This window comes from Vulpes lagopus, chromosome 9, assembly GCF_018345385.1.
Source record: "Vulpes lagopus strain Blue_001 chromosome 9, ASM1834538v1, whole genome shotgun sequence".
NCBI classification, from domain to species: domain Eukaryota; kingdom Metazoa; phylum Chordata; class Mammalia; order Carnivora; family Canidae; genus Vulpes; species Vulpes lagopus.
The window spans coordinates 71030079-71042693 of NC_054832.1; the positions used below are offsets into that span (position 1 = coordinate 71030079).

The 12615-nt window shown below is 36.1% G+C and overlaps 1 protein-coding gene across 1 annotated transcript; it reads left to right on the forward strand.

Moving 5' to 3' along the window:
• The first annotated feature begins 1767 nt into the window (after window positions 1-1767).
• LOC121498511 (cytochrome P450 7A1) lies at window positions 1768-12035 on the forward strand. The gene is made up of 6 exons (XM_041768488.1): window positions 1768-1921; window positions 4091-4331; window positions 5147-5724; window positions 7480-7610; window positions 9425-9600; window positions 10418-12035. The coding sequence occupies exons 1-6, from the start codon at window positions 1842-1844 to the stop codon at window positions 10715-10717; spliced, it is 1506 nt and encodes a 501-aa protein (XP_041624422.1). The 5' UTR covers window positions 1768-1841; the 3' UTR covers window positions 10718-12035.
• The last annotated feature ends 580 nt before the right edge of the window (window positions 12036-12615 follow it).

The window sequence follows — 12615 nt, forward strand, 5'->3', positions numbered from 1 at the left end:
ATGTGGTATTCATTTTTTAATGCCATAGAACAAAAAACGTATTCAATATAAGCCATCTCTGAGTATGACTCACCAACTATATCTATGTTGTCAAATCCATGGTTTCTTTGTCATCTTTCTTGACCTCAAAGAAGCATGTGATACAGTTAATCACTCATTTTCAAATGCATTCTCCTCTTGCTTTTTGTGACACCATATTCTCTTGGTTTTCTTTCTGGTTCTTCCTTACCTATCTTCTCTTTTCCTGCTCCCCTACTGACCTCAATAAATGGAGTGCTTTGTGGCTTGGTGTTGGACTCTATTCTATTTTCCTGAGCTTTGTTGTCTCCCTTGGTGATCTTTTCAGGTCTTTTGGCTTTAAAAACCAACCAAATGCTAAAGACTTAAGTCTATTTCCAACCTGGTTTTTTTTTCCTAGCTTCAGATTCTTTTACATTCAATTGTCAACTTGACAACACACAACAATCTACAGAGCTAAAGATTGTATTTTGACCTGTTGCCCCCCAAAATCTGTCTTTCCCTACTCTAGAGCATCACTGTATATGAACTAGCTCTTGTCTACCTCAAGCTCTTATATATTGTAACCAAGTTTCCCCTTACTGCCTCTGCTTTGATCTATCTTACTTTTTTTCTGGTTCTTAGACACTTCAAATTCATCCTTGACTCAGGACCTTTGCATTTGGTGTTTCCTCTTCCTAGAATTCTCTTCCTTCTGATTTTCACTTAATCACTTCTTGCCATTCAGATCTTAAATGTCACCTCCTCAAAGAGCTCTTCCCTGAATATCATATTTCTAAAGTTGCTCTCATCCCCAATACTCTCTACACCATGTTTTACTTTATTCATAGCACCTATATTTTAGTATCTATCTACTGAAATAGAATCTCCATTAGAGTAGGAAATTTGTCCGTTTTGTTAAAAAATACCTTTGAAGAATTCTTGGCACAGAATAGATGCTCAAGTAAGTATATGCGTACATTGAAATAAAATTTAGAAGGATACATACCATACAGTTAACAGTTGTCGACTCTGAGTGGCGAGTAGTAGGGGAAGTTAATTATAAATTGACTTTCACTTTCTACCGAGACATGTTTCAGTTAGTCTTCAATTTTTTGAAATGAAATTGTATTACTGTAACTATTCAAAAAATTAATAAACATATTTTCAATTAGCAAAAATGGATAAATGGATGCTTAAACTGTTTAATTGGAAGAGGAACTTATGTGATACTTTCTTGAGAATGTTAGGTAAGTAATGTGTTACTATATATAGTAAAATATCTATGATTTTGTAAAAGCACTGAAACATGAGGCAGCAGAAACATTTCACCTAGTTCTCTTTACTTTGAACTTGAACCACCATGTCTCTTGTTAATCATTTAAATTGATTTCTTCTTCAAAAGGTAACAAGATCCAACCATTAGCTTGATGATAAAGTATGCTTATTTTCTTTAAGTTATTATATTTTACATTGCTATTTGATATGTTCATCCTGAACACTTTTATATTTTGTCCTTTTTATAAGCATACTAAACTTGAGATATTAGCTGTTGTTACCAGTTCTGAATGCTAAGTCAGCATATGTTTAAGAGACCTTCAACTTATCAAGTATTGCAGGTCTCTGATTGTTTTGGAACCTCTTCTGATACCTGTGGACTTAGTTCAAGGCCAGTTATTTTTTTTTTTCTAATAGGATGAACAAATGGTTAATTGTTTGTTTTGGTCACTCAAATGTAGGATCGTACCTTATATAAAAGTCTAGCTGGAGTCTCTCTTCAGTGATATCTTTACCTCTCTATTCAGAGATTCTCTTCTCTAAAAGTTTTGCATTAGATTCGCAAAATGATGACCATATCTTTGATCTGGGGGATTGTTGTAGCAGTATGCTGTTGTTTATGGCTTATTTTTGGAATGAGGAGAAGGTAAGGAAAGTTTTACCTTTAAACTGCATTTTAATTCATTTAATGTTCTTTTACCTTCATTGTTATATATAATAAATTTGGTGTTCTGTAACACTCACTAGCATTTTTAACCTAAAAAGCTTTAAATTGAAAATGTAATTTAGAGATGTATTTTTAAAAATATTTTATTTATTTATTCATGAGAGACACACACAGAGAGGCAGAGACATTGGCAGAGGGAAAAGCAGGCTCCCCAAGCCTGATGTGGGACTCAATCCCAGGACCCCAGGATCATGACCTGAGTCAAAGGCAGATGCACAACTGCTGAGCTACCCAGGTGCCTCTAATTTAAAGATTTAAAGTGGTTTATGGGATGCCTGGGTGGCTCAGAAATTGAGCATCTGCCTTTGACTCAGGTCATGATCCCGGGGTCCTGAGATCGAGTTCTGAATCGGGCTCCCTGACAGAGCCTACTTCTCCCTCTGTCTATGTCTCTGCCTTTCTCTCTTTGTGTCTCATGAATAAATAAAATCTTAAAAAAAATAAAAGTGGTATTTTATTATATCTAAGAAAAGATAGAATGTTAGTGATTCCGTTTTAGTATTGACATACCCATGATCATGCGAAAATGTACAAACTTATACAGAAATTTTATAAGGTTTCTGTGTATGTTTCTGGGTGGATTTAAAGATGAAGTCTGGATGAGTAAGGATACAAGTGGTAAGTGGGATCTGCAGTGGAAAGGGTTTTTTCTGTAGCACAAGGATTAAATAGATGCTCTGACTGAATGAATGTTCTCTTCTCAGCTAGTTCTTATGTGCTGTATAGACTTAGTCTAGGTTTGGATAAGAGCCACAGACCTGCTTTGATCCTTCTATTACCTTCTTCTCATTAATGATAATCAACCATGGTAAATTGGGAAACTGCTAAATGTATATAGCATCACTTTTATTTATATGTCATTTATTTATAACTGGTTCAAGAATACAAGAAATACAGATAGAGTCACATACATAGCCAATACTTATTTACCTTCTGATGAGCTCAAAGAGCATTTGGGAGATGGGCTTGTAAGTATTCTGTTGTCAACCTCCAAAAGATAGACTTACCCACAGCATATCTTTAGTTACGAAGATTGCTATGTGTTGACTCTCTTTTACAAGTTTGTGTGTCCGTGTGTGTGTGTGTGTGTGTGCGTGCATGCGCACGCGCTCTAAGGTATTTTAATTCAGGCCTGGTAATTTCTAGTCTTAGTTAACCTTACTTATCATTGAACTAATAAAGTGAAACTAATTATTTTATGCTAAGTAGTTCTGTCCAGAGGGAAGGAGTTTATGTTGGAAAATTAACGCTTATGTTATTCAATAAAAACATTTAAAATGGCATGAAGGACTGTGTGTCAACTATACTTCAATAAAAAAGAGACAACAAGTAGCATGAATGCTGAATCACAGTTGATGATCCTATCAATACTTACTTTACTTAATTTCATTTTATAATAAGCTAATTTCTCAAATGAGATTCTTCTTATCTTCAACTATCATTATAGAATAATAATAGCATTAAACTGGGGCACCTGGGTGGTGGTTAGTTGCCTGCCTTCAGCTCAGGCTGTGATCCTGGGGTCATGGGATCCAGCCCCACAGCAGGCTCCTTGCTCAGTAGGGAGCCTACTACCCTCCCCAACCATGCTCTCTCTCACTCTCTCAACAGATAAATAAAATCTTTTTAAAAAATCTTTAAACTATGAAGATTTTGAAAACTTCACAATTTTGCCATCTTCCCTGCAATTCAGTATTCTAGATCTTTAAATAATCAAAACATTTTGAGATAGGCAAATGATGGCTGGGAAAAATATAAACACTAGAATGTACTGAGAGGAAGAATCTTGTTGGCTTTTTGACCTTTTTATCCTCATCATTGGGAAAAGGGACAGTCACACAGCCGACATTCAGTAAGTGTTTGTGGAATGCATGGATGGATGGATGGATTTAGCAATTATTTTGATCAACGTACTAGGTTAATATAATTCATTATTTTAGGAAAAGAGCAGGGCCCCATCAACAAAAAAAAACTATAACTGTAGGGTTTTGAAGTTTGAAGTCAGTAGTAAAAGTTTTAAAAAGTTTAAAAGGTATAAATAAAAAAATATATAATTTCCTACATCTATCATATGTTTATGTCTTACAGACAAATGGGTGAACCACCGCTGGAGAATGGGTTGATTCCATACCTGGGATGTGCTTTGAAATTTGGTGCCAATCCTCTTGAGTTCCTGAGGGCAAATCAAAGGAAATATGGTCATGTTTTTACCTGCAGATTGATGGGAAACTATGTCCACTTCATCACAAATCCCTTGTCATACCAGAAAGTGTTGTGCCATGGAAAATACTTGGATTGGAAAAAGTTTCACTTTACTACTTCTGCAAAGGTAACCAGTTTCTCATTTATACAGCATTCTTCTTGTTTTTTACTTTTTAGTATGTCAGTCTACTTAGCATTTTGCTGTACTTAGAGTTAAAAATAGAGATGTTGAATAGAGTTACCCTTCCATGGAGATCCTTAGAAACACGATAAATCCAATTAGACATAACCTCTTGGCACTAACTGTTTCAAAAGTCAAAATAGGTATAGATTTGTTATTTCTTAATCACCTAGAGTGCAATAAAAATGAAATATTTTACTGAGCCAGATGGCACCCCATCAGTAAAATAGGTACAAACTCCTTCATGTCAGTGACATCTACATAACTCCCAGAGCACATGTGGTGGAAACTTATCACTGAATAATTGTTTTACCACACCTAGGCCACAAAATTGTTTATTTTGGTAAGCAACTGTATATTTAGTGAGTCTCTGCAAGGAAATATTAGACATGGTCTCGGCTCTAAGTAGATGAAAGCTTGGTTAAAGTTCATCTACAAAAAATATGGAAGACATGGTGGTTAAGACAAATTTGGATTAGTATCAAATTAACATGCCAATAGATGCAGTAGCATAAGAAAAGTAAGAAATGGACAACTTGTGTGGTTGAGGGAAGTTTCACCGAAGAGCTGGAATTTCAACTTGGCCTTCCAGGAAGTGTAGGATTTGGCCATTTAATTTGAAGAGTGCTATGAAATTGTAGGTTTTCCTGCCTTGCTTTTAACAAGTAGAGAACCCTGAGAGTATATAATCTGTTTTTCAGCCATTTTCTAGCACTGTAACAGGTTTAATCTCTTTTTTCACACATTTCATGTATTCTCAGGCATTTGGGCACAGAAGCATTGACCCGAGTGATGGAAATACCACTGAAAATATAAATAAAACTTTCATCAAAACCCTGCAGGGCGATGCCTTGAATTCCCTCACAGAAGCCATGATGGAAAACCTCCAACTTGTCATGAGATGTCCCCTGGTATCTAAATCAAAGACTCCTGCCTGGGTGACGGAAGGGATGTATTCCTTCTGTTACCGAGTGATGTTTGAAGCTGGGTATTTAACTCTCTTTGGCAAAGATCTTACAGGGCAAGATGCACAAAAAGGACTTATTCTGAATAACCTTGACCACTTCAAGGAATTTGACAAAATCTTTCCTGCTCTGGTAGCAGGCCTCCCCATTCATGTGTTCAAGACGGCACACCACGCTAGGGAAAAGCTGGCAGAGGGCTTGAGGCATGAGAACCTTGGAAAGAGAGACCACATCTCAGAACTGGTCAGGTTTCTGAATGACATGCTTTCCACCTTAGATGACATGGATAAGGCTAAGACGCACCTCGCTATCCTCTGGGCATCACAAGCAAACACCATTCCAGCGACCTTCTGGAGCTTATTTCAAATGATTAGGTAACTAGCAATTTATCCATTTATTTTTTTATTTTAATGGAAAGTAGAAAAGCTACTATTTTAACAAAAGAAAATAGAGTCATGGTACTTTCTCATGCTATCAATCAAGAATGTGACATTGACTCTCTAAGTGTTTAATATGTATCAGCTCTTCCAATCCTCACAAAAGCATAAACAACTATGACTAGTACACACATCTTGTGGAAGCAGAGAACTTTCCAGGGTGAAGGATGCACTGCGGAGGGTCAGTTCAGGCTGCCTGGGCCCAGAACCCTTGCTTTCAACCCCAGGCTGTTCCTCATGATGCCTACTTATGTTGATGAATTCTGTCTTCATAATCATAAAAATGTATTTAAGTGATTCTGATTTGTAGACAGTGAGAGGGCGGAGTTTATGCCTTAGTCCTTTGTGCATTAACAGTTTGTTTCCACTGCATTCGTAACTTCTGTTTTAGTGTTTATTTGATCAACTATGATAGCTATGGATCAATCCTATTAATATTGATTATTATTGATGGGCTTTAGCTAGATTTCGCCTTTAAAAATGTATGTAACAAAAACACTATATGTAACATATACTTTACATGATTTGGTTTAAAACTGTTAGTCTGTTGGGAATTGGACATTCAAATGGTTTAATTATTCCAGTTAAATTGGGTGTTTAGTGTCACATGGACACAAAATTACTGTTTTGTAGCATTGGGAATGCCAAATTTCCACTGATGGCTGGTAACCGTATGTCTTTAATATAAAAAATACTTAAGGGCACCTGGATGACCCAGTTGGTTAAGCGTCCAACTCTTGATTTCAGCTCAGGTCATGATCTCAGGGTTGTGAGATCACATCAGGCTCTGCCCCGGGCATGAAGGCTACTCAAGATTCTCTCTTCCTCGGCCCCTCCCATCCCATGCACATGTCCATGCATGCACGCGCTCTCCCTCTCTGTCTCAAAAAAAAATGTATTAACAATTTCAGTTATAAAAACCCATTACTAATCTGTCTCAAATGTTAAATGTCTTCCAAAGTTTTTACTTGAAAGACCTCCATCTAGAATAAATTCATATATTTACAGTAAGGTTACAACATCAATGTAATATTATAAGGGTAATAGTAGCTATTTTATGACAATCAGACAGATACTTATCAGTCAAACATTGCTGAGAATTTACTGCAATCATGTTATATAGATCCGTTCCCATGGCACTGGAATCCAGTAAATGTCCATGTACTAAAATGAAGTAGCATTCATTTTACAAGTTAAAGTGTTAGAATAGGAAATTATAATATGAATGGAAAAGCTGTTGTTCTACCTGAAATCATGGGATTTTAAGAGTAAATTTGATACCCATTTGCAATTTAGTTGATACTTTATGTACATGCAATTTTCCTTTTCAACTGCTATGTACATGTCAAATTTGACCATTTAATCCTTATTAGAAACATTTATTTATAAAAGTACGGCCAAAGTTTTACTTTTGTGTTGCAAAGCCTTTGAAGGCAACAATTCTCGCTAATATCCAAGGACTTAAACACAATTACAAAACACGTAAAAGGTGATTGGGGAATGTCCTTTTCCCCCATCTTCTCTGGTATCTTGACCCCTAGTTAAAAGGAGAGGAAAACTTCTATCTGTTTGCAGATCTTTTGATATAGAAAACATTTATATATATATATATTTTTTTCTTTTCTTTTCAAGGGCTAACTTGCTATGATTTATATATATATATATATATCTTTTCTTTTCTCACTTTGTTAGGAGCCCTGAAGCAATGAAAGCAGCTACTGAAGAAGTGAATAAAACACTAGAGAATGCTGGCCAAAAAATCAGCCTTGATGGAAGTCCTATTTGTCTGAATCAAACGCAACTGAATGACATGCCAGTGCTAGGTATGCTTACTATGTTCCATTTCATTTACTGTGTCTCACAAGTAGTAATCGTCAATCTATATTATGCACTTACTGGTAGCATTAAGCTAAGTATTTCATATGTGTTGTCCTGTTTGATCCTCACAGTAATCCTATGACTGGGGACAAGTTTCTATAGAATAGGTCAGGAAATTGACATTGAAAGGTGAAGTTTGTACCTGGGCTGGAATGGTGGAATGAGATTCAGGGTTAATGTGGGACTCCTGACCCTACATTCTCAAATGCTTCTCTGCCCTGTCTTACTCTATCTCATTTCTTATTACTCTTACCACTAATGTTATGATTAATGGGAGCATATTACTCATTTTCATGAAATAAAGGAGGAAAAAGTTCCATCAAGAAACCACAATTTGGGCAGCCCAGGTGGCTCAGTGGTTTAGTGCTACCTTCAGTCCAGGGCGTGACCCTGGAAACACAGGATTGAGTCCCACGTTGGGCTCCCTGCGTGTAGCCTGCTTCTCCCTCTGCCTGTGTCTCTGCCTCTCTCTCTCTCTCTGTCTCTCATGAATAAATAAATAAAATCTTAAAAAAAAAAAAGAAACTACAATTAGCTGCCTGGGTTGAGTGATGGGATTGAAGGCTATTTTACATTCCTTATTTCTGCTTCTCTGTGTTTTATAGAAATATAAAAGTACTTTATTTTTATAGTGATAAAGAGTATTCTTTTTGTTTTTGTTATTTTTCTCTTGAGGAAAAAAACCAGTATGTGTTGTTAGGGGTAGCAGATCTTACTGGAAAGGATCATGAGGCAAGAAGCATAGGTTCTTTTTTTTTTTTTTTTTTTTAATTTTTTATTTATTTATGATAGTCACAGAGAGAGAGAGAGAGAGGCAGAGACACAGGCGGAGTGAGAAGCAGGCTCCATGCACCGGGAGCCTGATGTGGGATTCGATCCCGGGTCTCCAGGATCGCGCCCTGGGCCAAAGGCAGGCGCCAAACCGCTGCGCCACCCAGGGATCCCAGAAGCATAGGTTCTATGTTGGGTTCTGCCTGCCATGGGTGACCCCAAACACATCACTTCATTTGGGGAGGGGGGGGACTTGCTGTTCTCATTTGTAAAATAAAGGGCTAACTTGCTATGATTTTACACACAATCACATGATGAACACCTAAAACATGATAGTTAAAAGGACAGGGGCCAGAAGGTCAGGCTAGACCTTCTTATTGGATTTGCCTATTTTAGCTATTTGCAGGGTGATTCTTTTTGTCCCTTTACATCTTTACCAGGCACCAGAGCATTATCATACAACATCAGTTAGTGTAATTATAAAAATGGGTTCTTGGAAAAAAAAAATGGGTTCTTGGAAACACTGAAGTGGCATTAAACATCTGGAAAAATATTTCTATATGCAAATGTTATCAGTATATTAAATCTCACAAGTAATAAACTTTGAATAATTCACATAAAAGTGATTTACTGATTTTTCTAATTGTATTAGATGTCCAGTGTCACGCAGAAATAAGATTATTTTTCCATAAAATTTTAAAAGTCTAGTTGCTGTTGATGACCAAAAGATTATATCTTTATCAAATGATTATTATAAACTCAGATTATCAGATTAAAAGCTACCTTCAGACACAACTGAATCATTGATTACATCATAGCGGCAATAAAAAATACTGGGGGAAGTTTTATCAGGCCAGCTTCCCCTAGTTTATCCAGCTTGTGTTATAGGCTGCTAGTCGTATTTCAGACTCCATATTATGAAGCCTTTAAATATTGATTTGTTCTTCCTTTCCTCCTTCCCCTTGTTTCTTCCCTTAAAAATATCTAGATAGCCTCATCAAGGAGTCTCTGAGGCTTTCCAGTGCCTCCCTGAACATCCGGACTGCTACAGAGGATTTTACTTTGCACCTCCAGGACAGTTCCTATAACATCCGCAAAGATGACATCATAGCTTTTTATCCGCAGTTAGTGCATTTAGATCCAGAAATCTACCCAGACCCTTTGGTAAGTGACTTTTCATCAAAGTTCAATATCCAGATGATGTCTACCCAGATGGAGATAAAAAGGAAATTTACCAGGGTGCGCCTGAGTGACTCAGTTGGTTAGATGTTGGGCTCTTGGTTTTGGCTCAGTTCCTGACCTCATGGGTCATGAGATCAAGCCCCATGGGTTGGGTGCTGTGCTTTGCCGGAAGTCCGTTTAAGATTATGTCTCTCTTTCTTCCTCTGTCCCTTCCTCCACAATCCACTTTCTCTCTCTAATAAATCAATCCATCAATCTTTAAGCAAAATACAGAGGAAATATACCATTGCAGAACTGATTTAACCATTGAAGCCATAAGCATTGTCTTCTTAATAATGTCCAATATTCATGTATTTTGGAAAGCCTGGCTGATGGCCTGAATTTGAAAATTTGTGATACTTGTCTTCATATCATCTCTGCTAGATTGTTTACAATCATGATAATAAAGCTGCAGCCTTTCTTTTTCCTTAACAACTGCCTGCTCCCAAATCCAGGAAATTAGTGGCTAATATACTGACTCTTCTAGTTTCTAATCTGAACTCTTCCTTCTTGTTCTGCCTAATGGAGGAACTAGTCACCCATGCAGGATGGAAGGTATTATAAAGCATTTTCTGTTCCCATCCATTCTTGTCAAGTTCCTATTCCTTATTATCTTCTGAGTCAAGGTGGGGAATTTTCTAAATTACCAATAGATTGGATTAAAAAAGAAAATTACTCTTTGGAGCATCCAGATCAAGAAACAGATAAATTCATTTTAAAACTAGCTTATAGATTTGTTTTCTTTGTATTTTTATTGCAGACTTTTAAATATGATCGGTATCTTGATGAAAATGGGAAGACAAAGACCACCTTCTATAGTAACGGAATCAAGTTAAAGTATTACTACATGCCTTTTGGGTCAGGAGCGACAATGTGTCCTGGAAGATTATTTGCTGTCCAGGAAATCAAGCAGTTTTTGATTCTGATGCTTTCCTATTTTGAACTAGAGCTTGTGGAGAGCCAAGTCAAATGTCCCCCTTTGGACCAGTCCCGTGCAGGCTTAGGCATTTTACCACCATTAAATGATATCGAGTTTAAATATAAATTCAAACATTTGTGAACATATAATTGGAAGCAGAGGACATGAGATGATGTTATCAGTCTGCAGAACACCATCATGTATCTGTCCCTTTGGACAGTGGCCTTTGGTGGTGGTGGCACTGAGTTACCAGGGGTCCAGCTCTATACATGGACGCTTGCTTCTGAATCTTAACATTTTGGTGACTGTTTCCAGATGCTATCTCAGACTGTGCTAGTGAAAAAACCTAGATTCTAGAAGCACAATAATTTCTTTTCATTTGAATAAGTCCATGAATGTTCATCTAACCAGGCAGCAAAGTTCATTATTTTCAGAGGAAAAATTCTTAGTTTTTTTTTTTTCCCCAGAGTGAAGATATTCTGATTGGCAAAAGTTTTTTTTTTTTTTTTTCCCTAAGGAAACAGCTTTATTTTTATAAAAACCACCCATTAATTATGAAAAAGGCAAAAATTCACGTTTTAGTGAAACCATGAGTTTTTTTGAATAGATACATCTTTTTTTTTCTTTTTTAGAACATAGCCCTCTTATTGTCCAGCACCTGTGACAGTTTCATGTCTCTCTAAAGAAAGCAGGAAGCTTAGAGCACTATTAGCCCTTTCAAAGGAAAAGGAGTGGGTAGGCACACCCAGAAGTCAGTGACTCTCTTAACACTTGGGAATGTGCTACTAGTACAACCAAGCCCACGCCCAACATACTCCCTATCAGTCAAATGTAGATATATATTATAAAGGATATTTTAAATGATTTTTATCATGCTTTTTAATAAAAAGAAAATGTTTTTCAGCTTTCCCTATATGTGGTGTTTAGGGCTTTTCAAATGGTGACATTTATGTTCTGAAAATATTAAAGATGGTTTTAATATATTCTCTTTATCCTTTAATGTATTTTTGCTGGAAACTCTAATGTCTACATCAGGTTGCAACTATCTTGTCTATATTTTCATAAGATTCTATATTAATGAGAAGATTTTTTTCAGACAATGCAGTTTTTTCTGGTACTACGAAACATGCATCAATAAAGAGAACATAGCTCTTGTGTGATATCTTTTAAAATGAAAATGACATTTGAAAGCCTTAAATATGAAACATACAAAGAGTTTGTTAAATGGAGCTAGAATTGCCTTATTTAAATACTTTTTATCTTTAAATTACTTGTAGATGAAGGAAATATAATTGAAGGCTATATAGTAGTGTTTAACCACTATGCATAACAGTGCTTTGGTAAAATATTTTAAACATTGGAGTTATCAGCTATACTATTTTTATTGATATTTCTGTATGTATATATATTTTTTTTTGAGAGAGAGAGAGAAGGACAGAGCAAGCACACATTGCAGGTGGGGAGGAAGAGTAGAGGGAAAGGGAAAGAAAGAATCTCAAGCAGCCTCCACACCCAGTGTGGAGCCTCACACGGGGCTTGATCTCATGACCCTGAGATCACAACCTGAGCTGAAATCAAGAGTCCAACTGTTGACTGAGCCACCAGGCACCTCTTATGTATGTATTTATATGTAAATTATTTTTCCCTTTTTCCTTGTATACAAATACTAAGAAAATATTGTAACATTTGATAATTTTGAAATGATTCACGTTTCAGAAATAAAAATATAAATGTGTGTATTTTAAATTCTTAAATATTCAGAATGTTTAAAGTATTCACCTAGTGACAATTGCAACAATTTTGTTCATTATTCATCTCTTAGAAAAATTAAAATATCCATTCACTCAAAAATCTCCTCCATGTTTCATAAAGGTCATTGAAGATTCTTAATCTTGCTATTTAATATTACCGTGGAATTATCTCTTATGTAGGTTATTTTATATACTAAGAAAATCAAAGTTATTTAGATATGGTGCACGATGAACAAAATTCCATTTTATACCAAATTGTTTTAAACTAAATTTTTAATTGTGGTTCCC

Bases quoted from the DNA above. Each gene is read 5' to 3' on its own strand.
- LOC121498511 (XM_041768488.1), top strand. From the start codon at position 1,842: ATGATGACCATATCTTTGATCTGGGGGATTGTTGTAGCAGTATGCTGT. The intron at 1,922-4,090 runs GTAAGGAAAGTT...TATGTCTTACAG, and splicing joins ATTTTTGGAATGAGGAGAAG to ACAAATGGGTGAACCACCGC. The intron at 7,611-9,424 runs GTATGCTTACTA...AAAAATATCTAG, and splicing joins GAATGACATGCCAGTGCTAG to ATAGCCTCATCAAGGAGTCT.